Source organism: Passer domesticus, chromosome 2 (assembly GCF_036417665.1).
Source record: "Passer domesticus isolate bPasDom1 chromosome 2, bPasDom1.hap1, whole genome shotgun sequence".
Taxonomy (NCBI): Eukaryota; Metazoa; Chordata; class Aves; order Passeriformes; family Passeridae; genus Passer; species Passer domesticus.
Window position 1 is genome coordinate 123,458,369 of NC_087475.1, and position 23,885 is coordinate 123,482,253.

The following is a 23,885-nucleotide window of genomic DNA, read 5'->3' on the forward strand; positions in this document are numbered from 1 at the left end:
TGTAGGGCTTTATCTTAACAGGGAAATTATGAACAGGAGCACAAGAGTTTGGGCAAGTGCTGGAGCTTCAGGAAGAAATTGTTCCTGTGAGCATGGGGACCACACTGGAATGGGTTGCTCGGGGAAGCTGGGCTTCCCATTCTTGGAAGTGCTCAAGGCCAGGTTGGATGGAGTTTTGGAAACCTGTTCTAGTGGGAGGAGTCCCTGCCCATGGCAGAGGGCTGGAATGAGATTGTCTTTAAGGTCACTTTCAACCCAAACCATTCAGTGATTCTATTGCAGCAGGTTTCCAACCAGCCTTCTCTGCTGCTGTTCCATCACTCAGCTTCTCTCTCCTTCAAGATTTTAACATGAATTGTTCAGATGTTTATTGATTTAGAACTACATTATTTTGTCAGCCACTAGGAAAACAGAAGTTTTAAAGCCTTAGAAAACCCAAATGCATTTACCTCCTCTTAAATCTCAAATATATGTAAACTTAAATATGTATTTACTTAGGACTACAATTCATGCAATAAAAATTGGCTTCCCACTTTGAAATGAGCACCTGCTCTGTGATGTTAACATATGTTTCTCTGGAAGATATCAGTGGAAAAGAAAAGCCTGGAAAACAGCCACTGAGAGTTGTGCCTGATGGCTTTTGAAGCTGTTCTGCGACCTGTAGAGATCAGACTTTAATCAATAAATCTGTCTCTATTTTCACTGTAAGGTGGAAAAAGTTTGCAGTGCCAAAGCTGAAAGGCACTTTTTTCTCCCCACTATTCAACAATTTTTTTTCTCCTTATGTTCATTGGTGACAGAAAAGGAGCTTTGTAGAAATGCAGTACATTTCATAAATTAGTTCCCATCAGAGATGTATTGCTGATTCCTGGGCAGCAAACAGGGAATGCTGGAGAAAGCACTTAATAAACATCAGCTTGGCAGCAAGAAAAGAGTAAACACTTGCTGAATTGTTTTGTTTCGGTCTGTGGGGGGAAATGAGCTAAAAGAACTTCAGGTAGCAATTAGGATCTGACTGATAAGCACTGAAGAGAGACTCTGCTGTTGACCAGAATGCCAGGGAAATCAGGGGAAAAAAATAATTCCATGCACCGTACATTGCTTTTGGGATTGAAGCACAGTGTTGAGGCCATGCATATGGCAAAGTAGCCTTCTTCCTGGGGATACACTGGGCTGCTGCAAACACTTGCTTTCTGAGAATTGCTCAGGCTTAAGGGTCAGCCCCTTGATCCTTTCTGACTTGGGAAAGAGGCTAAAAGATTGTTTTGGTGTTTTTTTTTTTTTTGTTTTTTTTTGTTTTTTTTTTTTTTTAATCCTACAGAAATAAAAAAAGCAAGCTCTAGAAACTGCTCCTGGGAAAGAAAGGACATACATGCAGGAGTAGGATAGCTGTGGTCTGTGACCTGTGGTCAGTGTGAGATGGTAGAAAGGCAAATTTTTCTGCCACTGAGGCTGTGGGAAGTGTAAATCTGGATAAAATGTGGCTGCTTGTTTTTTTAGAGATCACCCTCAATATGCAGATGTTCCTTAACCAGAGGCAGCAAAACTGATTGTTCTACTTTCAAGGTTGTTGCTTTAGAAGCTAAGTAAAGGGATTTAGGGATGAAATTAATTCAGTGATTGTTCTGTCCAGGGCAGAATGATGAAAGGGAAAGAATCCCTGGTTTAGAGACTCTGGAAGTGGGGAATGCAAAGAGCTAGGGGAAATGTGTGGTTTTTCTTTGTTTTTCTTGTCACTCTTTCCAACCAAATGTCTGATTGTACAAAAAAAGTGTGTAGCCAACACAGCTCCAGAGCAAACAGAAGCCTGAGTTTTGTAAATTGAAGAAAAAGCAGAAAAGACCTTTGTGCCAAACAGAGTAATCTGTTCCAGCCTGGTATTTAGAGGCTGTTTTATATGGGAAAATATGTGCCTGCCTTTGGTGGATTATAGTCTTGTGAGGATCGTGCACTACAGTTTTAAAACACTCCCTTGGATGGATAGGCAGTGGACAGAGACAGTAAGAAACTGTAAAGGCTCAGGAGTTGAATTTTGTCTCCAGTCTTTGGCCATTTTAGTCAAAACTATCCAGCTCTGCTCTCAAAGCTGCAGACTTTGTACAGGTTCCATGCCCTGTTTGTGACTGGATTCTTGGACACCCAAGGAGACCTCATCACACGAGAGCTGTGTTCAGGAAATTGTTTAGATGACCTTTACTTTTTAATGAACTGCCCTTTACCTTAGTGAAAAATAACAGCTGGTTGTTCTGTAATGAGAAGAAAAGGCACTTGCTCTGTTCCGAGATCTGTGAACTGGAATCATCTTTTCCAGTCTCTGCTTTCCTCCCACTTCATCCTTTTTGGAAAAGTGAATGGTTATCTTAATTCCTAAAACATGGTTTGTCATTTGTGTTAATACAAGCAGGACAAACTGTCCTTAATTCTAACATTAATTTTGTAAGTCACCACGATATAAATGGTGAGTGCTCTGCGCTGAGTCTGTTACCATAGAAAAGCAGAATGCTGCCTATTCCTGTGCTGCTGTATTGCATTCACACTCTCAGAGCCATGGATGTGGTTAATCTGCTTTCTGTGATTTGCTGGTTGTTTGTGAGTGCCTCTTAGGAGACTTATTAATGTTTTCTTCCTTGTATTTCAGTCTCTGATTAGGAGAGTAAAAGAATACTTCCACGTAAACCTACACTTCCCATTCCACATTGCATCTCTTCCCACTGCAGCTAATTTGTTTTTAATAGATTGAAAAGTGCTAATGTGCTGTGGTCTTTTCATCTCCATATGTTTAAAATGGCCGCTAGGTGAGATCAGATTTTCTGCAAAATTCGAGTCTCTAAAGCATGTCTTCATCCCTGCTATTCTTCTGTTTTTGTTTTTGCAGTAGCTGTTGTCAATCTGCTTTGCTCTGTGATCTGTGGTGGAGAGGGGTCTGTAGCTCCAGATTGCAGTTACCAGAAGGAATGTTTTATTTTGCTGACTAAAAGAAGGCATCTCCTCTTCTGAAACCAGGTGGTGTGTTCACCTTTGCTTCTTTTCCTTGCTTGCTTGTTTGCAAACTGTTCAATGAGCTGATGCACTGTTACCATGTGCCAGGTTTAGTCCCGGGAAGATAAGCATGGAAAACTTTGAATAGGCTACAGATTATTTTAAAGAAATAATTTTACTGATAGCAAAGAGACAGTGGTCTGTGTCTAAACACAAGAACTGATCAGCAACTTGCCAAATAAGCAAATCTTGTTTTTATTCTTCTCCAGAGAGGGATCTTTTCGGAATTTATTACTGACAAATGCTTAGGAGATTAACCTGTTTTCTTAATGGTAATTTATAGTGGTGGTATAATCTGCTCTATGTAATGCTCCCTTCCCCAGAGGAAATGAAAACAGGTCCAGCATTAAGAAACCCTGTTGCTGTGGGTTTGCCCTCACTGATATTTATGCCCATCAGTGAAAGTGGTTTTGATTCCCCTCTGCAGGAGAGGCACCCCTCCATGTGTGTGGGCTAGGCTGTTCCTGGAAATATGCCATAGGACAGAGGGATAGTGCTTAGATTTTCAGTGTGCTTAGGCAAGGCCTCCCAAGGTATATTTATGACATTAGATGGGTGAAGGTGGTGGAATATGTCAGTGCATGCAGCCCTTTCTCCTTTTATTTATTTAGTTAGTTATTTTGTTGAATTAAAGCTGATTTTTTGCAGGGATAGTCAAAGGAGCATTCAGCGTGTTTTGGAAATTCCCCATGGAGCAGTCTTTTCAACAGCACAGCTTAGTGGTGAAGTTGCTGCTACAGCCCGGAGTAATAAAGCAGCAGGGTGCTGATAGCTCGATGAAAGCAGCCTCTAATTTCCTGTCTCTGTTAAAGACTCCTCTCTCCTGGGGGGAGGGACATCCATGTGCAGCTTGGCCAGGGACATGCCAGTCACCCTGCAAAGCCACGTCTCTGGAGCAGCAGCACTTCTAAGTGCTCCCTTTCCCAGCTGGAAAATAAATCCACAAAGCAATTTTTTGCTTATTTATTTCTAATGGACTCATTTGAGTTCCTTGAGGTCAGCACACAAAATCATCACGTTTCTACATTAGCATGACATGATGTAACCACAGGTACCCTACAGAGCTCTTGGGGGATAAACCTCAACGCCCAGAACATCCTCTCTCTCCCCATTCCATGTCTCCTGCTTAGTGGGGATAGCAGCCAGTAGTTTCAGCTAGGGATTATATTAACATCCAAAACACGTCTTTCTCCACAGTATCTGGAAACAATGGGAACTAGAATTAGCAGGGAAGACAGGATAGAAATGTTTTTATAGCTGAGGAAAATGGTTGGAAATGAGTTAACTCTGATGGATGTGCAGGTAGCCCGACATGCAGAAATGTGGTGACATATTTATCACACAGCCTCCAGTTTTGTTTGCTTTTTATTTAATTTGCTGCTACTCTTGGGTCTGTGCTTGGGTGGAGAAAGAAGAGGACCCAAAGACCCTTGGATTTTTTCTTACATGTAATTTAATCAGTGGGCTAATACTTGGATGTATGTAGGTTGGGTGACAGTAGGGAACTTGACCAGACTGGCTCAGGAACTTGTATTTATCTCCACCTGAAATAAATTCTCATTAGAGTTAATGCCTTATTTTCCTCTTCCCAACCAAATGATAGTGCAAATTAATGGAACCTGTTACAGGTTTTATTAACTGCAGCTCATGTTTTCCATGTCTGGAAACTCCACCCTGGGAATACCCCAGAAGCACTCCTGACTGTCCCTAGGCCAGGCTGCAAATGGTCCTCCCTAAATTTGCTGAACAGGAAAGGATTAAACTATAAAACAGCTGAATGAGGTGGAAAGTGGAGTTGGGAGCATTTGATCTTAGACCCAGTTCAATCTAACAGTGGGAATTATCTATCCATTGGTAACCTCCACCTGGAAATCACCCACACCTAAGAATTATTTCTTGGCCCAGGTGAAGTTAATGGAAATATCAGGGAGCTTCTGAGGATGCAGATGCCCACATGACAGGGTGTTTGTGCCAGGGTGTGTAGGTGCTCATAGTCTCAGCAGACACGGTGTTGGGCTTGGTTTTATTCCTGGGTTTGTCTTACTTAAGAAGAAGCTCCCTAATCGGAGACCCAAATTACTCCTCCAGCTGTTAGATAGAGGTGGGGTATTTCCATTTCCTGATCTTTCAGTTTCAAGTCTCTGATTTTTAGATAAAAAAGAGAAATGTATGCTGTCACTTTTAATAAAAACTGAACTTGCTGATGGCTTGAAGAGGATAAATTTGGCTGTGCCAGCTAAGAAGATGTGTCCCCAGTATTGTCCGGTTTTAAGCCTCTAAGAAAATTTACCATAGTTTCTATCTGCCATGTACAAGTTATTGCTTAAGCCACATTTTGTTAATAAAATGTTTTGCAATTCAGCCTTCTGTTGAGCAGGTAGGGGCAGCCTAATGAACTAAAGATAAAATTATGGTTTGTGGAAGGATACTAAATCTTAGACATGCGCATACCTTGTAAATTTAGGGTGAATTAAATAGCTGCAGAGCTTAGTAAAAAGAAGAAGAAAAAGGAGAGGGGGGAAAATTGTATTTCCTGGTATTGAGGAATATCAAAACAGGAGTTCATTTTTAGTTTGGGCTTGTACTGTGATATTGTTCTGTTCAGAAGGAAGTGTGTGTGTACTGACAAAATGCTGGCGGCTGACAGAGCCAGCATTGATGTTAATGGTTGGGAAGACAGGGCAATGTAGCCAGTTAACAAAAGAGCTTGATCTGTGCAGAAGATGATTTTGAGCAGATACACACATATATAGAAAGCAAGATTAATTTAGAGACCTTTGTCATTAGAGCAGATTTTTGTATGGTTTTGTGTGGGATTTAAGGGGGATTAAATGTTTGACATCACTTTGCCTGCACAGGCTATGTCGAAGAGGTTACTGAGCGGGTGATGGAGAATTTAAAACCGCGCCTTTGCTGAAGGAGAGGCAGCAATGGATCAGAGGAAAGCAGCCTGGCCAAGCAAACTGCCCTACCTACCACAGTGCTGAAAACAAGGTGCTTCTGGGTGCACAGCAGATGCTGCAGGGATGTAGAGCTGAGGGAATATTTATGATTTGCCAAAATACGAGGGGAACTCGGCGAGGACATCAGAACTGGGATGCCCCGGTCTTCTCTCTTCAGGGATGCCTTGCTTCATGTGCATCTTTTGTCTGCTATGCTGTTTCTAAAGGGTAAAATCACTAACAAATAAGAAGTCAGCAAGGTGGATTGGGTGCATTTCTCTTTTGGAAGAGATGGTCCTGGTCATGAAAATTCTGTTCCTCACCTGCCTATGGCCAGCAGCAGTGCTACACAGTTCTCACAGTCAGCATCACCGTCTTCATCGTCGGCAACAAATGTCAGTCTCAAGAAAACATAACAGGTAAGAAATAGACTTTGTCTGTCTCTGTTCATCTGGTAGACTTCATGCTGTCAGCCACCTTTCAGCACACCTCTTGGTTCACTGTCATGTTTTTCCAGTTTCTGGCTTTATAGTTTGCATAGTATTGATAGAATGTTCCCAAAACAGAAATGGTGAAGTATTAATTAATTTTTCATAGCCAGACCTTTCACATTGTGATTTTATGAATGTCTCATAAATATGCAGTTATGTACCCACTCACACCCACTCACAGCTCTTTTACCTGGTGTGCTACAAGGCTACCAGATTATTGCTGTGATGTTCCAAGCATTCTTGCCCTCTAACTCCCATCACAATAAGCAGAAATGCCTTCCAAAGTTCTATGCCAATGTTACAAAGTGACTTCCATTACCTAAACAGCAGAGTGGCTACACTATAAAGCTACAGAAGACTTTTTTATGGCACTAAATGAGGTGAATGGCAACTTATTTGTAGTGATGACGCAGCGTGTTCCCTTTCTGGAATACATTTAATGCTTTTAGATATTGAAGATTGGCTTTGTTTTTTGCCTTCCAATCAAGTAGCTGGTTGAAAATGAATAATGATTGAGAGGTTTTTACCTGTATATTTGTGGGCAAAGTGTCAGTGCTTCCCCCAGGAAGGCAGCTCACAGCTGCCATGTGAGGTCCCTCAACCTGTTACAGACCAATGGCTGCCAGGGATAATCCAAGAAAAAATTCCTCTTTCTTGGGAGGTCATAGTTTATTTGTACAATATCACATTTTGAAGAAAAGTAACATAACTAGACTTCTCTGATGTGTTTAAGCTGCTTTTTGTCCCCTCAAGTTGCATGCCTTGCAGCAGGTGTACAGCTGTTAACCTCCTGCATCACTTCTCATGCAGTCATCCACTTGGAACCCTCCAAGTCTTGATAAAATCCTGCTTAGCAAAGCAAGGTAGCAGATGACACAAGAGAGGTGCCCAGAGGTGCTGTGTCACTCAGGACTTCTGTGTTTCTGTTCAAAGTTGTGGGTCCAAGTTTGGTGCAAGCAAATTCTTTCCTTCATGAAAATAATGGCTATTGAGTGGGCTGTTTCAAACAGTCCGAGTGCTGGTGCACAATTATTTGTAATAACAAAGGAAAAGAAACAGATTTCATCTGGTGCTTTGCCAGTCTCAGGAAGCAGTTCAGAATCAAGTGGAAACAGAATAAAGTACCTTGTTAGTGGTAGTGGCAAGGAGGGTCTTTTTTAAACTCAGCTGCTACACTTTTTTCTCTGGTAAGAGGGGAGCATATGCTGCTGTTGTTTGCATTTATCCTGTTCTGCCTCAGCTGAGAGCAGTTGCTCCATTGTTGACATAAAGAATCACAAAGCAGGAGGGAAGCCTGGTGGTAGGAGACAGGAAATTTTGTGGAATCCTGATGAGCATCCTCTTGCAACACCAGTGTTAGCACAGTGTCCTCTGCATTGTCACAGATCTTTACTGGCACATGCAAATGGATCCACGTGACAATCCTGTGAGACAGGCACAAGTGTCTTATCAGAAAGGAAGAAGAGGAACAAGGAGGAATCCATCTTCTGCTGCCTGGTGTGGCAGTTTTCTTTGTACAGGGCAAGATTTGGCATCCCACATCCTCATTTCCAAGGTCCTGCTGATTTGGAGCTGGGAAGAAGACTGCAAAATCCAAGCCACAGAGGATCCCAAAGCTTAACAGCAGCAAATCAGCTTTTCTCTGCAAAGGACCCAAATGTGTTTAATTTCTCTTTGTTTCATTCTCTGCTTTTGTTCTAAAGGCTGCATTATCCTCCAGTACATTGCATCAAGGTCTGACTTTCCACCAGCATCTTTTTCTTTCTGGGGAACAATCTTTCAGCCAGCACTAGAGTTATTAGGGACACAGCTGACAGATGGCCTTGGTTAAATGGGTGGCCTTTTAAAAAGAATCCCATGTGAAAATGTTACTTAACCTACAAGTTCCACTGTTTTAATAGAGTAACCCAATTCTCCCTCCAAAGCTGTTTGTCTGCATTCTCCTGTAAAGAAGATTTTAAAGCATTAACCAAAAGTACATGAGAAAGCGATTATTCTCATAGTCCATTTCCTACAGCAAAGAACAAAACAATTGATTGTCAAAATATTAGTATTGACAGTACATATTGCTGATGTTACTGAACAATTAGAAATGCATTTTCATGTGTGTGAGAGAGAACTGTGCAATTTTGATTATTTCATTTATCTGGGCTTCAAGTCTTGAACGAATGTATTTAAACATTTAAGAGATCACACTGCTGGATTTCCCCACAGACTCCCCTTGGAATAAGATCTCTGTAACTTCTACCTTTTGGATAGCTTTGATTTAGTAGTAGCCAGAATATCTTGGGCACACAACACTGGAAAGAAGTGGCCACAACATCATTCACAAAGGCACCTTAATAGTATTCTTCTCATAAACGTACCTGGTTTAATTCTGAATATGAAAAGACAGTAGGGGAAAAACATCCTTTCTCTAGTTTCCTACAAGAACTTCTACCATATTATTAGCAGAGCTCTAAAACAGAAGAACAGCCAAGCAGGATCTTTCCAGGGATCCCTGTACTATGCTGAGTTTATAACAAGGGTTTTCAAGCACAACCTTGAATGAATAAGGACAGGGCAAACAAGATATTTCCCCCTAATATTCACAGCTGTACCAAGTCACCAAGTTTCCTGCAGCAACATCCTGTGTTGGATATAATTTCTGTGGATTTAGTGATCTTCAGTGATTTTCTTTTCCATGAACTTGTCCGATTCCTCCTTGAACCAGCATAAACTTTTGATGGCCTGGCAAGTTAAAGATAACCAGATGGGACACAAACCACTCATGCCATTGTTCTATGGAGCTACACTGATGACATTAAGTGATTAAATGCTTTAACCAAAAATGATCTAAGTACCCTTGAGCAGACCTTTAGCCTTTCATTTGCTAATGGTATTCAGGGCTAGGTAGGAGCAGCTAAATTTGTCTTTAAAAGCCTGACACATCTTTGTCCACTGTTAATTAATTCTGAATTAGCTGCTGTGGTTTTGTAGGCAGTGACTAGCTGGTCTTTGAGATCTCTGGCAAATACCAAGGTCCATGCAATAGTATTCAGCCAAAAAGTTAGTGCTCCCAGTTATTTAATATAGAAGTACCAGCAAGAGTGAATTCCCTATGTGATCTGAAGCAGTTCAAGTGCTTTTTATGACCTCTTTTGGAATGTAATTATAGACTGCCATTTAATTTGCATAATATAAAACCTTGCCTGAAATACAGCAGTGGGAAGCACAGCTATGGGTGGAAGCAGTAGTTTCTTAAGCACGTGCCTCACTGAGACCAATAACTTTTTATCATTGCCTAGAGCTACACCAATACCAGGTGTAGATCTAAGCAATGTTTTTTTTCTAGTTTTTTACTAGTTACTACTAGTAGTAGTAACTTTGTTACTGCTACTGCAGCTAGGTAAGGAGAGATTTCCTATCCTTAGGTGCATCTGTCTTCTTACGGTTTCACAAAACCATCTGCTAATGGTTTCACAAAAATTTCTTCACCAAAAGAGCCATCAAGTCCTGGAGCAGGCTGTCCATGGAAGGGATTGATTCACCCGCCATTCCTAGAGGTCTTTAAAAGATGTGTAGATGTGGCACTTAGGGACATGTTTTAGCAGTGAACCTAGTTAATTATTGGACTCAATGATCTTAAAGGTCTTTTCCAACCTAAATGGTTCTGGAATTCTGTGTGGGCTTTTCCTCTCAAGCACAGCCTCACATCTGCCATACCATGAATGTGCAGAATCCATGGCTGTATTCAGATCTCTAGACCATGGTGTGCTGCTGAAAGCTGCACAATCAAGAGGCCACTGAAATATAATCTGTTTTTCTGCTGTGCTTCTGTTGATGCCTTTTCCTAGTGTTAGAAAATTGAGAATTAGACACGGTTAAGGGATAAGGGGTTTTTACCTCAGTATTTTAATAATTAAAAGATCCTCATGGTGCACCATTTCACCAAGGTGGATGTGCCACAATGCACACACACGACAGATTGTGTCTACAATTTATAGACCTTACAAATTAGCATAGCTAACAAGGATGCCCCAATGGGAGGCCTGGAGGAATGGTGTGATATTCCCCCATCTGAGGAATTCCCCCCTGGATGGGCCAAATCTAGTTTACAGGGTATGTTCTAGAGGAGGCCTTGGTCTCTCAAGATAGCATAGGGATTCCAGCCTCCTTCTACAAGGCCTTTAGGATGTTTGGTCTCCTGGCCTAACAAAATACTAGGGCTGTGCTAAGTTATCAGACTGAAGGAATTACAAGCATGCATGCTAAGAATACTAAGGATGTATAAAAGGCATATAAAAGAAAAGGCAAAAAATCATCTTGGCATTTTTTTTTTTTCATTTTAGAGATTAACAAGGCTCTACTTTGTCTGGTCTCTACTCTATATTACCCACAGTATCGGTTTACAAAACCAGTCGACCCACAGGCTGTTACACAGATGATAACTATAATTACAGCTTTTATAAATGTTTTATAAATGTTTCTTTTATCCAGGCCCAGTTTGGTAACCATGAGGTGAGGGTGTGGAAGATATGGTCAAATTGCAAGGTGTCATTTCTGGAAGCTACTTCATGTAAAATTTGAGTCCCCTTCCAAATTTCACCCAGATCCTTCTTAACTTTCCCACTTTGGTCTACATAAGAACAAATAAGAAAAGGAGAGCTATGCTGTTGTGCATAACTGTATGGGACAGACTGTCAACTTCCTTCTGTAAGGCTGAAATTGCATCTGCACTATGCTGCTCAATATGTACAATGACATGAGATGTTTATAATCCCTCTCTCCAGTTCAGCCATTCCAAGAGGGAAGGAGAGCTCTGACTATATCATGGAAAAGTGTGGGACACTCAGTGAGGGGATTAAGAGATCTTTTCTTCTTCCCATTTGGTTTTTCAAGATGATCAAATATTGTTTGTACCCCATCTAGAGGTGGTAACTGGGTACAGATCCAGGAATTGTTCTTATTGAGAACTTTGGACATATTTTGGACTACAGTCCTGTGCAAATCATGGGGCGAACCCTGAATCATGGTTACCAGTTGGGCAGACAACAGACATGTAAAAACCAGTTTAAACCACATCCTCCTGATTTGTAGCAGTCTCTGTCTTCTTAATGGTTTTGGGAGCAGAAGCTTCCTTCACTCTGGAGTAGTGGATCCACAGTCCTTTGCCATCAACCTTGACCACAGTGAGGGTGGTCAGTAAAACTTGGAGTGGTCCCTGTCACTTGGCTTGCAAGGGGTCACTGTCCCACCACTCGATACAGACCCAGTCTCTGGGGCTGGAATGGATGAGCTGGTGTGTTCAATCCTACTGGCTTGGATAACACAGCAAATCTCTGGAGCTTCTGCAAGATGGAACTCAGAGCCAATAAGTACTTCTGCAAATCAGTTTTACCTTTCCTATGAATTTCCTCCAGGGCACATGGAACATGATGTGACCTGCCATATAATCTCATGGGGACTTGTGTTGTCCCTCTGCCTTGGCTGTATGTGGACTCTCAGCAAGGCTTGAACCCCTGTCATGGATGTCTCGTGACAAATTTTACAAATCTGGGGTGTGGGGGTTCCATTCATACGTTCAACTTTGCTACTCACCTGGGGCCTGTGTGGTGTGTGCAGGTCCCATGTAAGTCCCAGAATTCTGCTAACTTCCCCAACTACCATTGCAACAAAATGTGGTCTTTTATCTGATGACATTCCCAAAGGAACCCCAAACTTTGGAATGACATGATTGAGCAAACTTTCACTACTCCCCTTGCTGTGTTGGTGTGACAGGGGTAAGCTTCAGGCCATCCACTGAAGTATCCACCAGTACCAGCGTATATTTCCATCCCTCCTTGCATGGCATCTCAGCAAAATTCATTTGACAGTAATTTCCCGGGAAATCTCCTGTCTTTGTTACTCTAACACAACTCTTTTGCTTGTGTCAGGGTTGTTTTAACAACAGGTTTCACACTTGCTTGGTATAGATTGTACTATATCAATCATTCTTCTCCCTATTACTACTTTCTTCAGCTGTTTTAAAATCTTTCCTGTTCCCCAGTGGGTACTCTCATGCTCCTGCTGGGCTATTTCTCGAAGGAGCAGAGGTGGAACTACAACCTGTCCTGCCAGGGTTACAGCCCACCCACTTTCTTTGATCTCAGCCTTAAGAAACTTAATTAATTTGTGATCCCTCTGATTGTATTTTGGGGTGAACTCTGGCAAATCTGTTTCTTTCTGTGGTACAACTGCAAGAATGCCCTTTTCTGCAACCCTTTTTGCTGCTTTATCAGCAAAGTGATTTCCCAGTTTGGGGGCTGTTAACCCTTTTTGATGACCTCTGCAGTGCATGATAGCTACTTCCATAGGATTCCAAATACTTTGCAGGAGTGTAAGAATCTGTTCAGCTGCTTAAGCTCATTACCTTGAGCAGTTAGCAGGCCATGTTCCTTGCAAATAGCTTTGTGGTTTAAAAACCCATAAGATCTCTTCCCAGTGGCTTATTAAGTAGAAAATTCCTGCCCTGGTGGCTTATGTTTTGCCTCTCTTGTCCAGGGAAAGTCTCCCTCAGTCACAGACTTGCTTCTAGTGAAAAGTTGTAATAGATGAATCAGTTCCAGCCTGCTTCTTCCAGTGAAATCTTTGGAGCATCAAACAGGCATTTTCCTTGGCACATCAGATGACAAATAACCTCATGCTTCCCAACTGCATTAGCTGTGCCGTGGCATTCTGAACATAATTCATCATTTTCTCCTCTCCTGGATTCCAGGCAGCAGAATTTCCTCATGTAGAACATTGCAGCTGTTCAGTTCTGCTGCCCATTCTACCCTGATGCAGGCTCGACCTGTGGTGATTTTAATTCTCTGAAGCGTGGGCTTGCATTTCACCATGCACATGATTTTCATACTCAGAAAACTAAAGTCTGTATTTGAAATGCCTCATGGATCTTCTGATTGCCTTGGTAATTTGATTCAGACAGCACTGCCAGAGACATTCAAGAATACTAAGGTAAATGAATTTGTTCAAGCCCAACAATTCTGAGTAGCCCAGCAGCCACCTCACATTCCTGTAACGTAAAAGTAATTTATTGGGCTTCTTTATTAAGAAAAAGTGAGAGGGAGGACAAAAAAAGGTAAATAGAGGCATGCACCTTATTCTAAGGTATTCTATACCTTGCTTCAAGCAGTGTTTGACTGCAAGGCCAATCTTCAGAACACATTTCTATCGTTCAGTCAAAAGTAATAATTAGAGTTGCTTGCAGCAAAGTCCCAGAGAATCACAGAAGGCATGAAAGAAATTGTATCTAGGGAGAATGCCTTGCCTGTGGCAAAGCAGCCGTATTCAAGTCATTCCTGCAAATAAATGTCTGACCTATTCTAAAATAGCCTGAGTGAAAGGAATCTCAAAACCTGCCCAAGCAATACATTCCCATGTTTCACTGCTCTCACCATGAGAACACTTCTGTGAGAAAGATGTTCCCAATGTGTACAGTAGAACATAAAACCATCTCATTCCAACCCCCCTGCCATGGGCAGGGACACTTTGCACTAGACCAGGTTGCTCAAAGCCCCATCCATCCTAGCCTTGAACATTTCCAGGGATGGGCATCCACAGCTTCTCTTTTCTGTGAGGGCCTCACCACCCTCACAGAAAAGAATTTCCTCCTGATACCCAATCTAAATCTACTCTCTTTGCACTTAAATCCAGTCCCTCTGCAAGTCCCTAGATGCAGGATCATCCTTTCTCAGTCCTTCTAAAAAAATGATTGACTCATTTGAGCTCCTAGTAAAAAAGACATATTTATAATAAAAGGAATAATTGTCTCTGTGGTATGGATAATGTATGAAGTGGTTAAACCATGGATATGTGGTGTAGTTCCACGTTTGATTTGTATTTATGTGAATAACAACTTTAAACAGCTCTGTTCTCTTGTATAATGATAGCTACAATCACTGTGGAGAACAGCAAAGGATCTAGTAATTCTTCCTGGGACTTCTTATAAATAATTGGTGTTCTTCATGGACCTGGGCACCCTCACCTCATTTCCCAACCCTTCCCAATATATATTTCTCCAGCTTTATTAGCACAGTTGTTACCCTTAACATTCCAGATTCAACTGTCCAGTATTCCCAGGTCTCTGTTTCATTTGACTAGCACTGTGAATGTCAGGGCAGAAGAAATAAATTTTCTCACTTTTTTTTTTTAACTTAGCAAACGAGAAATTAAAATGAGGAAACTCGACAGCACAAAGGTCCGACCACTCAAATCTGAGCAGCTGCTTCACATTGAGGACCATGACTTTGCTCTGAGACCTGGATTTGGAGGTAAGCAGCACATGCCTGCACTGTGCTGGGTAAGAGTTTATCCTCTCTCTGGAATTTTACTTCACCTTTGTCATTTCAAATGGAATGACAGATTTAATGGCAGCACACCTCAGCTGCTGTACTTCAGGAAATAAAGAAATACAGAAATAGTCAAAGACAAGGGGCTTCTCTGTGTTTAGTGTATTAGTAGGGGAAGCTGTTCAAATTGTCTGCTTCCTAGAACTAAGTAAAAAATAGTATTAGAATAAGGTTATTTGAGAACAGTGATTAAAATATCCCTGTAAACTGCACAGTCTAGTAGCAACTAGCACATTACTTAGTTGTCAGGTTTGTTTTGAGAGATTGAAATTATCCATCAGTTTCCTAAATCTGTTTGCTGTGTACAAAATTAAAAAACAAACAAATAAACAACAAAAAACAAAACAAAAAAACTACCTACAGGCCTTCAGGTTATTATGATATTGTTTCTGTCTTGTTGGGCACTATGATGACTATTTGCTCATTTAACTAAATTGCATCTGGATCAAGGGAGTATTCAATGGGATGTTCACAGTTTGGATTCAATTTTGACTCTCCTTCATGGAAGGGAAAATGAGAAAGCTGTCCCACTAATAATCTTTGTCTTTGCTGTCCCACTAATAATCTTTGCCTTTGCGTCACCAGTTCCCTTTGCATGATTCATGAAAATTAGACTGAACTGCTCTGGATTATGAGGCCAAAATAAAATATATAAGGACCAATAATCAGTTGTGTATAGACAAACACAGATTTGGGAGGCAAGCTGAGGTCTGGGGAGCTGCTCTTGTTGACACCAGCTGCTGGGATCTGGGGCTTGCTGATCGTGCCAAGAGGGAGAATGGGTAAGGAAACCACCTTTGGATGCACCAGGAAAGTGGGAAAGGGTTTCTTGTTACCATAGAAATTATGTCTTGTCAGACAGCAAAAACCTTGCCCTGGTTTTGAACAATAGTTGAGATACAGTCTGTTTCTTGGCAACAGAAATTCAGATTACCTCCTTTTGCCTAATACCTGTCTTGTCTAATATCTGTTAATCTGGACATCTTCTTGTTACCTTGCAAGGAATTTAAATTTAAATTTCACCTCAGAAAGAAGGTAGCATATTCATGAAAGCAGACAGTGGTTTGGGGTGTCCTTTATCACTGGATCATCCCAGAAAACAGTATTGATGATGTACATAAAAGCAGCTTTGAGAACATACCCTCTGATCTGGCAGTTGAGGATTTTTCACACCCAGGATTTTTCTCTGTGTCCTTTTTTGTAGATGACTCGTCACAGAGCCCATTCAGTTCCTCTTGAAGCCAGCTGTAGTTTTTCCACTGACTTCACTGCACAGGCCTCTCACTCATCACATTGCCCTGGCTGTGATTTCAGCTGCACTCCTGTCTTTCAGAAATAGCTTTCAGCTGGAGAGTGCCTCAGCTCTGCCTCTCCTCTGTCACCCACACGCCACAGTGGCATGGGAAACACCTTTTTTCTTCACACACTTCCAAATTTTCAGAACTCTTGATATGTGGAATGTGAATCTCTCATAAATAGATCCACTGGCATTTTTACAGCACAGAGTGAAAAAAGTCCCAGTGAAATGAGTGTCAATCCCAAATTTATACTCCAGAGTTCCTGTTTTACCATTGATTTCGGTGGTATTGCAGTAGTAAGGGGTGGTTTGGCATTCCCAAGGCAGTAGCAGAGATTTAACACACAATTGTGACCTCATCAGTGGACAAATTTCTCTACAGAAACATGAATCTGAATAACATCCTTGGGATTATTTTATTGCAGCAGACCTGGGGTGTGGGTTTCTCTGAAGAACAGTGATGATTAAGTGTGCAGCAGGAGGAAACTGACCCAGAGGAGAGGGACAAATTAGAGATATCATTGCTGCAGTTACAACATAACCCTGAACTGCACTGAGACTTACAGCACTGTGGCTTCGTGCAGTTGCCACAGGTGAAATGTTGGGTTTGTTTTCATCAGATTTAATGAAGCAGCTTTGTACTGTGACTGATGAAGGGCTTGCATCTGTCATGTGTCACATCACATGATTTATTCAGTTCAGCACAATGCATCAGTTTGCAACAACAAAAACCCAGATCAGGAAAGCTGGATGAAAAACAGGTATTAATTCTTTACCTATATATGAGGGATTGGTTTTTTCCCTCTCCTATACCCCATTGTGATTTTCTGGGTATGTCAGGCAGTTGGAATGACAGGTTTTGGTAAACTGGCTCCACTGAGCCAGATTGTCCTGAGAAGGACAATCACCCTTTCCAGCAGTTTAGGAGAAGAGTTGGCAGGGAAATTCATGCTGCTGCAGATTCCTCAGCTCAGGGAACTCTAAGTCTGCCTTGCTTGATTTCATTTAGCCCCACACATGCAATGCACATGAGCAGACCACAGGACCCAGAATTTTTAGTACCTACAGTTAAGCTATACAAAGGAGAAACAGAGGGAGCATATGCTGAATTTGATTTGTAAACTGAGCAAACATGCACAGGGAAAAACATGGGGGAAATAAATGTAGAGCTGTTGGGCACTGATGCTACTGGCTGCAGTGTTGCTGGAAACAATTGTGGAGGTGAGAGATCCATTTTTTGACCAAATGAACACAACTCTGCTGCCATTTATATGTATTTTGGCATTCTTCTGTTGACTGCAGTGCCATTGCAGCTGCACAATCACAGTTTGACTCTCTGACTGTAAATTTTTAAATTTAGTCCTGACATTGTCCATTTATTAGCAGATTAGAGATCAAAGCCAGAGAAACATAGCATTGAAATGAAGCAAACCCAGCAACTGCTGGCAAGCTGATCCTACTCTTTAAAAATGTTATTTTGCAGTTCATTTTACAGTGAGGATAAGTGAGGCAAACCAATTCAGTACACCCAAACTTTAAAAATCTAAACTTGACATTGTTGCATTGTATTTACTCCCTAAGCCAGGCTCTCGAGTTGTTGATGGAAGTTGATGATAGTTTTTTCCTTTCCTAAATTTTTTGTTGTGGTTGTTGTTTGGTTGTTGCCTTCTGTGTAATGTCATGGTCCTGTATGGTTTGGAAGTGAGAAGGCAGCTTAAACTGGGAGTGGAGAAAAAGTCAGAAATGAAATTATGCTGCCAGAACTTCTTGGAATGCTTATTCCCAAGTTTTAAACTCAGCAAGAAAGGGTGACCACAGATAATGAATGATGCTTCTCAGCATATCCTGACTTATAACAGCCCAGATCTGAGGGCCAATGCAGGCTGCCATAGCAGCCAAAACTCCATGTTGAGAGAGGTCTTAAAGCAAATCCTTAGAAATGCTTTAAATCTATTTTTCCCCCTATTATACATCTATTTATCTATATATTTTTACTTCCTGAACTATCTTATTTCAAAGTACTGGTTGAAGTAACACATACATGTGTATATGTATATATATTGTTTATATATATATATATATATATATATTGGTTTTTTTATATATATATATTGGTTTTATATATATATATATATATATTGTTTTTTCTTTTACATTGTGTCTTAAGGACCTGTAGTTTCCTATGCTACAAGTGTATTAATTAAAGTTTTAAAATTGATGATCTTTTCTTTTTCAACCAATATAGAGGATAATAACATAAGCAACTATTAGAAATGATGAAAATAATTTAGCATCATCTAGCTGGTCAAGAGGTAGCAGCCTTTCCTGAAAATTTGCATCTCAATCTGCAATTAAACATAATCTTTATTCTGAATTTTCAGAGGATTGGAAATCCTATTATATCACTCCCTCTTCAAAATATATTAATAACATTTACATTCATATGAAGGTAAAAGGAGGGGGGAAGGAAAGAAAATATGGCCCAGTGTGTGTTCAAAAAGTGCTGCAATTCTAACAGCTCTTTGCCACCAAGCTCTTTTCTTTTTGGCACCACAGCTCTCCCTGAAAGATGAGAAATGTCTTCTCCCTGTGGTGAAGACTCACATGGGTGCACGTGGAATGGCTTTTTATCACCTCTTACTGGAAGGAATAGCTGGGGGTCCAGGACAGCAGGGGAGGGGAAATATTTTGATTATTTGCAAGACCTCTAATCGTCTTCCTCTGGATTTTTTTCTTTCACATTGCTAAATCTTCCATTGCAAGAGCTGGTTACTGCTCATACCAGACCACCTTCGTTTCCTACATAAATAAGAAAGAAACACAGTAGTAACAAGAAGAAAATACTGTTGACAGTAATTCTCCTGTTCCTGTCATTGCCAGAAGAAATTTAAAAAATCCACAAAGCTTCACCTCCCGTGAGCTTGTTTACATTTCTATCCAGTTTTCTTCTTCTTTTTTAGAACAAAGTCCACCTACAGATCTTAATTCTCCCCTGGTCTCTATCTCCTGCTGGCACTTTTCTCTAGACTTCCCTTTTTTCTCCAGCATATACTCTTACCAAGCCAACTGGGTACAGTTGTTTCTAAATTCAATATTTATCCCATAGATCTTCAGGTGCAATCTGTTGTGTGCCCAAAGGTCTGGCTATTATAAAAATATTATAGCATGCACTAAACCAGTCATTATTACTGTGGAAACTGATCCTAAAAATGCTAAAAGGATAGCCTTTTAACATAATATCCCTTCTAGAAAGGGTATTACAGAATTTGCCTGATGTACTACCTATTAATAAAATTCCATGCTCATCAAGGAATTCTTTTGCTATGCTTAAACCTTTAAAATAAAAGACTGGAAATGGCTTGCATGAAGTTAAACCTGTCTGAAAACAATGCTCTTTTTTTCTGCTGAGCAGTAATTATCCTGAAAATCTGTGGAGCCTCCATTGTGAAAATCACTAATCCCTCTAAAATAATGATTTGTAGTGACCCTCCAGAAGCAACTGAAGCTGCTCAATTTAATAACAAAATCCTCTCTGCCATCCCCAGTTTTGTCAAACTGGGAAATAAAAGCCACAGCTTTGCTCTGGTTGCCTTTTTTTTAAAGTGAATTTGATGCCGTTGTCCGATGGTCAGCCAGAGATTGAAACTCTCAGTCTAGCAGGGAGAAAGCTGTGGTGCAGACACAGAGGTAGATGAATTGCTTTCCTGTTTTGGCTGGTTTAGGAACCTTTTCAAATCTTACTGTAATTGTGCCTTTTTTTTTCCTAAAAACATCCTCTTGTTACAAAACAAACCGAGGGGATGAAGAAATTACAGTTCCATGCAGCCTGTTCCCAATAGCTAATTATCCCTGATTCTAGTGGAGTTGATTTTTAATCACACACAGAAATGTTCCCAAAAACCATGAAGGATTAGACCAGACTGAGGCCAATAGGTATCTTGTTGGGTGTGTTAGTGACCACAATATAGAGGTGCTCCAGATTAGAATATTGAACAGCACAGTGATCAGGGCTGCATTTATGTGCAGCATTTACTGTCTTTATTATCTGCTTACATTTTTTGCCAAAATAGAGTCAGAATAGGAAGGAAATATTTGCAGCTGCTCTGATCTGAATGCTTTTATCATTCTCTGTGCTGAATGCTAGCCTGGACAGTGTTTTCTCATTAAGCATCACGAGTAAGGTCTTTGGCTTTCTTCAGACAGAGAAAAGGAATCTCTTCTCAAGCAGTCTGTTTCATGCTTCTTGTATTTCTACCTAATCAGGAACGAATTTAATTGTAACAGCTCCCTTTTTATTCAATTCACTTCAGAATTGTTCACTGTATTTCTCCTGGCCATAGGTTTTGATTTCTTTTATGCTATTTTTTGTCACCACCAACATGTTTATATAGCAGTTCCCAGTGCAGTACAGGCTGTCCTTTCAAAGAATCAGGTGTCTCTGTGTGTATTTATGGACAAGTGGCACTTTGGTTTGTGTGCATGCAACCAACATAACCATAAGCTGCCACTGATTTCTAGTTCTGTGATCAGTTCCTTTGTATCTGCCCAGAGGAGCTGAATTGCTGATGGAAATTTTGCCCACGCTGGAATAATGTTTGTTTGGGTAAGAAATTGTCTGTAATTTTGAAATTCCAAAAAATACTAGAACTGCTATCATCAAACTTGGAGCAGCAGTCACTAAGAAAAGCCTTTTCCTCACTGCACATAACACATGGCTTACAAAGTCAGATGTGTGGTTCTGGGAGATGATTTGTGTGTAGCTCCTTGTTTGCCTGAAGAACCTTGATGGGAGACATTTAACTTTATTTGCTTTAGATTTGTCCCTGACTCAGGAACTGTAAAACCTTTCTTGACATTGAGAGCTGCTCCCCCTCTCCTCCTGTTCCACCCACATAATTCAATATAAATTGTTGTTTGCATTTAAATGATGTGTGAATGCCTTTTGTGAACGATGCTCACATCAAGTATAAACTCCACAATGACTTCTACTTTAGCTAAGCCTGTTTTTAGTTTACAAGATTTCAGTGGAATACAGAAAAGATGACTCAGATTACAACCAGGCACTTTTGTATACCAGTGCTTGGTACAAGCTGGTATTCAGTGTAAATAAACTATTTGTGTGTTGTGATCAAGACAAAGCAAGAAGTGGGCAAAACTAGTTTAGGAGCAGTTAAAAAACTTCTATTGTTTTGCATGAAGGAGTCTGGCTGAATATATGCATTGATACTCTTGTCCATCAGCTTCTGGAGCAGTTCTCTTTTCCTGCCTATTCTCCAGAAGAAGCAGCATTTTTCCAAGTGCTGCCTGGTGTTTTACTAACAAACTTTGCTCTCTGGAGTCCTGAATCTTATTTTGGGCTTTGGCCAAGAGGCTGAGGGAGGCACTCCTCTCAGAGAGTGACATGATTTCTGAGCCAAAGAGCCCAGCTCTTGTCAGTGCCTAAATATTTTCTGGCATGCCCTGCTAAATCTGAGCACATCTCACCTCTCTTTCCCATGCACAATGCATCTTCATCTGTTCTGTGCAGGGACAGACTCCCCATTAAAAAAAGACAAGTAAAATCAAGAGATTACAGAGCCAGATTTAAAAATACCTCTAAAATAGTTCAAGATCTTTACTGGTAAGAACTGGAGGCAGCTGTGTAATCCTCGAAGGCTGCTATTTTAAGGATAATTCCAAAAAGGGACACAATATTGTGGCTGGCTGTCACAAGAGTGATGTTCCTGGACTATTTTGGTTTGGCAGGGCTAAAAGGAAAAAACAAGAAAAAGACAAGTTAGAAAAGCTGTTGCTGTTCAGACTTCCTTGGATTAATGTTTTTAACTGGTTATTTGAAATGTGTATTTTAAAAACATTTTAGCTGGCTGTTTTTGACAAAAGTGATTGGAATCCTGTGTACAATAATTACTACTGATTTTCATGCTAAAAGCAGAATATTCTTGGGGTGCTGGTGTGTATATGCATATATGCATGCTCCTCTCTTCCTGCCCTGTCAGGAAGTGATTAATCAATTAGTGGAATGACATAACCCACATAGAACTAAATCCTTCATTCTTGATATTTCACACTGAAGAGTGGAAATAATTTCATATTTGGCTGTAATTTTTAATTGTTTTGGAGCAACTTCATCCTAAAAATGCACTCAGTGAATACACAACACTGTGACAGAACATGATTAGCACATGTACAGCTTTTCTCTTGTGAGGTAGTGAGCAAGCAATGCTTTTCCATGAACAGCTATACCAAACCTTAAACAGTTCAGTAACTAATGATGATAAGAGTAATAATAAGTATGTTCTTTGTGAATAAGCATTGGAAGTGGTAAGAAAGCTTTGCAATCTTTGATGTATTCCGTGTATTTACTCAGCTTTTTCCCGTGGTGGTTCTGAACTGCACTCCAAGGGGTTCAATAGTGGCATCACAAGGACACTGCCACTGCTGGCCAAACTGCCCTGCCAAAAACAACTGTGTTTTCTGCAAAAAGAACCCTGAAGATCTTGTGCTTGTTTTCACAACTGTTCAGCATCAGGTTTTACTTTGTTGCCTTTTATCATTCAGTGTTTTAAGGTGGAGAGACTGCAGTAAATTCTGGGATAGAGTACTCTCTGTATCCTGCTAGTGTTGCAGTCTTCCCTTTAAAAGAAGGGATTTTTGCTCCTCATGCCTCTTTCTGTTCCCATGCAGGGTCACCAATACCTGTGGGCATTGATGTGCAGGTGGAGAGCATTGACAGCATATCTGAAGTTGACATGGTGAGCAGAACTGGAAAAAAGGGTTTCAGTAAAAATACAGGGGGTTCAGAAACATCCAGATGGATGATACAGAATAATGTAGTTAAAGAAAGCAAACCCTAAAGAGCACATCCTTGGCTTGAAGCATGCATTTAAACTACTAAGTGTTGAATTTTTCTCCCTGGCCAGAGTAACAGCTCAGAGTGAGCAGTGCTCTGGTTTGAAAACTCCATTGCATGATGAGGCTTCATGTCCTTTGCTTCTTTTGCTGATGCAAATCTGAATATTCCATAATTATGGCATGGGTGGAGCTGTGATAATACCAAATGGAAAGAGAAACATCAGTTCCAGAAAGTTCTTCTTCTCCTGGGAAGAAGACATTGCAATTAGGGTCTGTGGTACTGGAATGCAGGCTGTTCACTCTTCAGCCCAAATTGTCACTAATATTGTCAGTATGAATTCCTGCACTTCTTTACAACCCTACCCAAATAATAAAATTGTATTACAGGGCCATAAAATCATATTACAGAGAAAGATATAACTCTCTTCACAGCATTCTTACCAGAAGCAATTGTTCTACTGAGATAAATGGTGTCTGCCTAATAATATACAATTTATATAGGTGAACACAGAGGAGTCAGGCTTTGCAGCACCCTCTCCATCTCTTCCCACATGTATATTTGCAGTCATTATGTTTCTCTAAATAGAATAATAAAATATTTGTAATAATGTTTTATATTAAAATCATAGTGTAGTTATTGTAATTATTGTAACATCTAACTGCTTTCTGTTATGATATTCATTGAATTGTTTCTTTATGATGCATTTAATTAATATATGTATTAATTTAGCCCCTGTACAATATTTGTACAAAATTAACAGATTTGTGGATTTTAAAAATTGACCTAGTGCTCATGAAGAACTCCAGTTAATCCCTTTGTAGAGGAACCTTAAAGGAACCACAGCCCATTCTTGGAGAGTTATGAAGATTTCCAGAGGAAACATTTTTTCCATTT

General features: G+C 40.5%; 1 protein-coding gene across 5 annotated transcripts in view; it reads left to right on the forward strand.

Moving 5' to 3' along the window:
* GABRR3 (gamma-aminobutyric acid type A receptor subunit rho3) overlaps nt 1–23,885 on the forward strand; it is a 47,884-nt gene that overhangs the window by 13,325 nt on the left and 10,674 nt on the right. For 4 of the 5 annotated variants that reach the window (XR_010357076.1, XM_064411092.1, XM_064411093.1 and 1 more), the window contains 4 exons: nt 2,876–3,003; nt 5,898–6,400; nt 14,651–14,763; nt 22,823–22,890. Coding sequence is in view for 4 of the 5 variants with exons in the window: in XM_064411092.1 (XP_064267162.1) it covers nt 6,273–6,400; nt 14,651–14,763; nt 22,823–22,890 (309 nt within the window). In the remaining variant the exon portion in view is untranslated. The remainder of the gene's footprint in view (nt 1–2,875; nt 3,004–5,897; nt 6,401–14,650; nt 14,764–22,822; nt 22,891–23,885) is intronic. The other variant, XM_064411094.1, reaches the window with a different exon arrangement.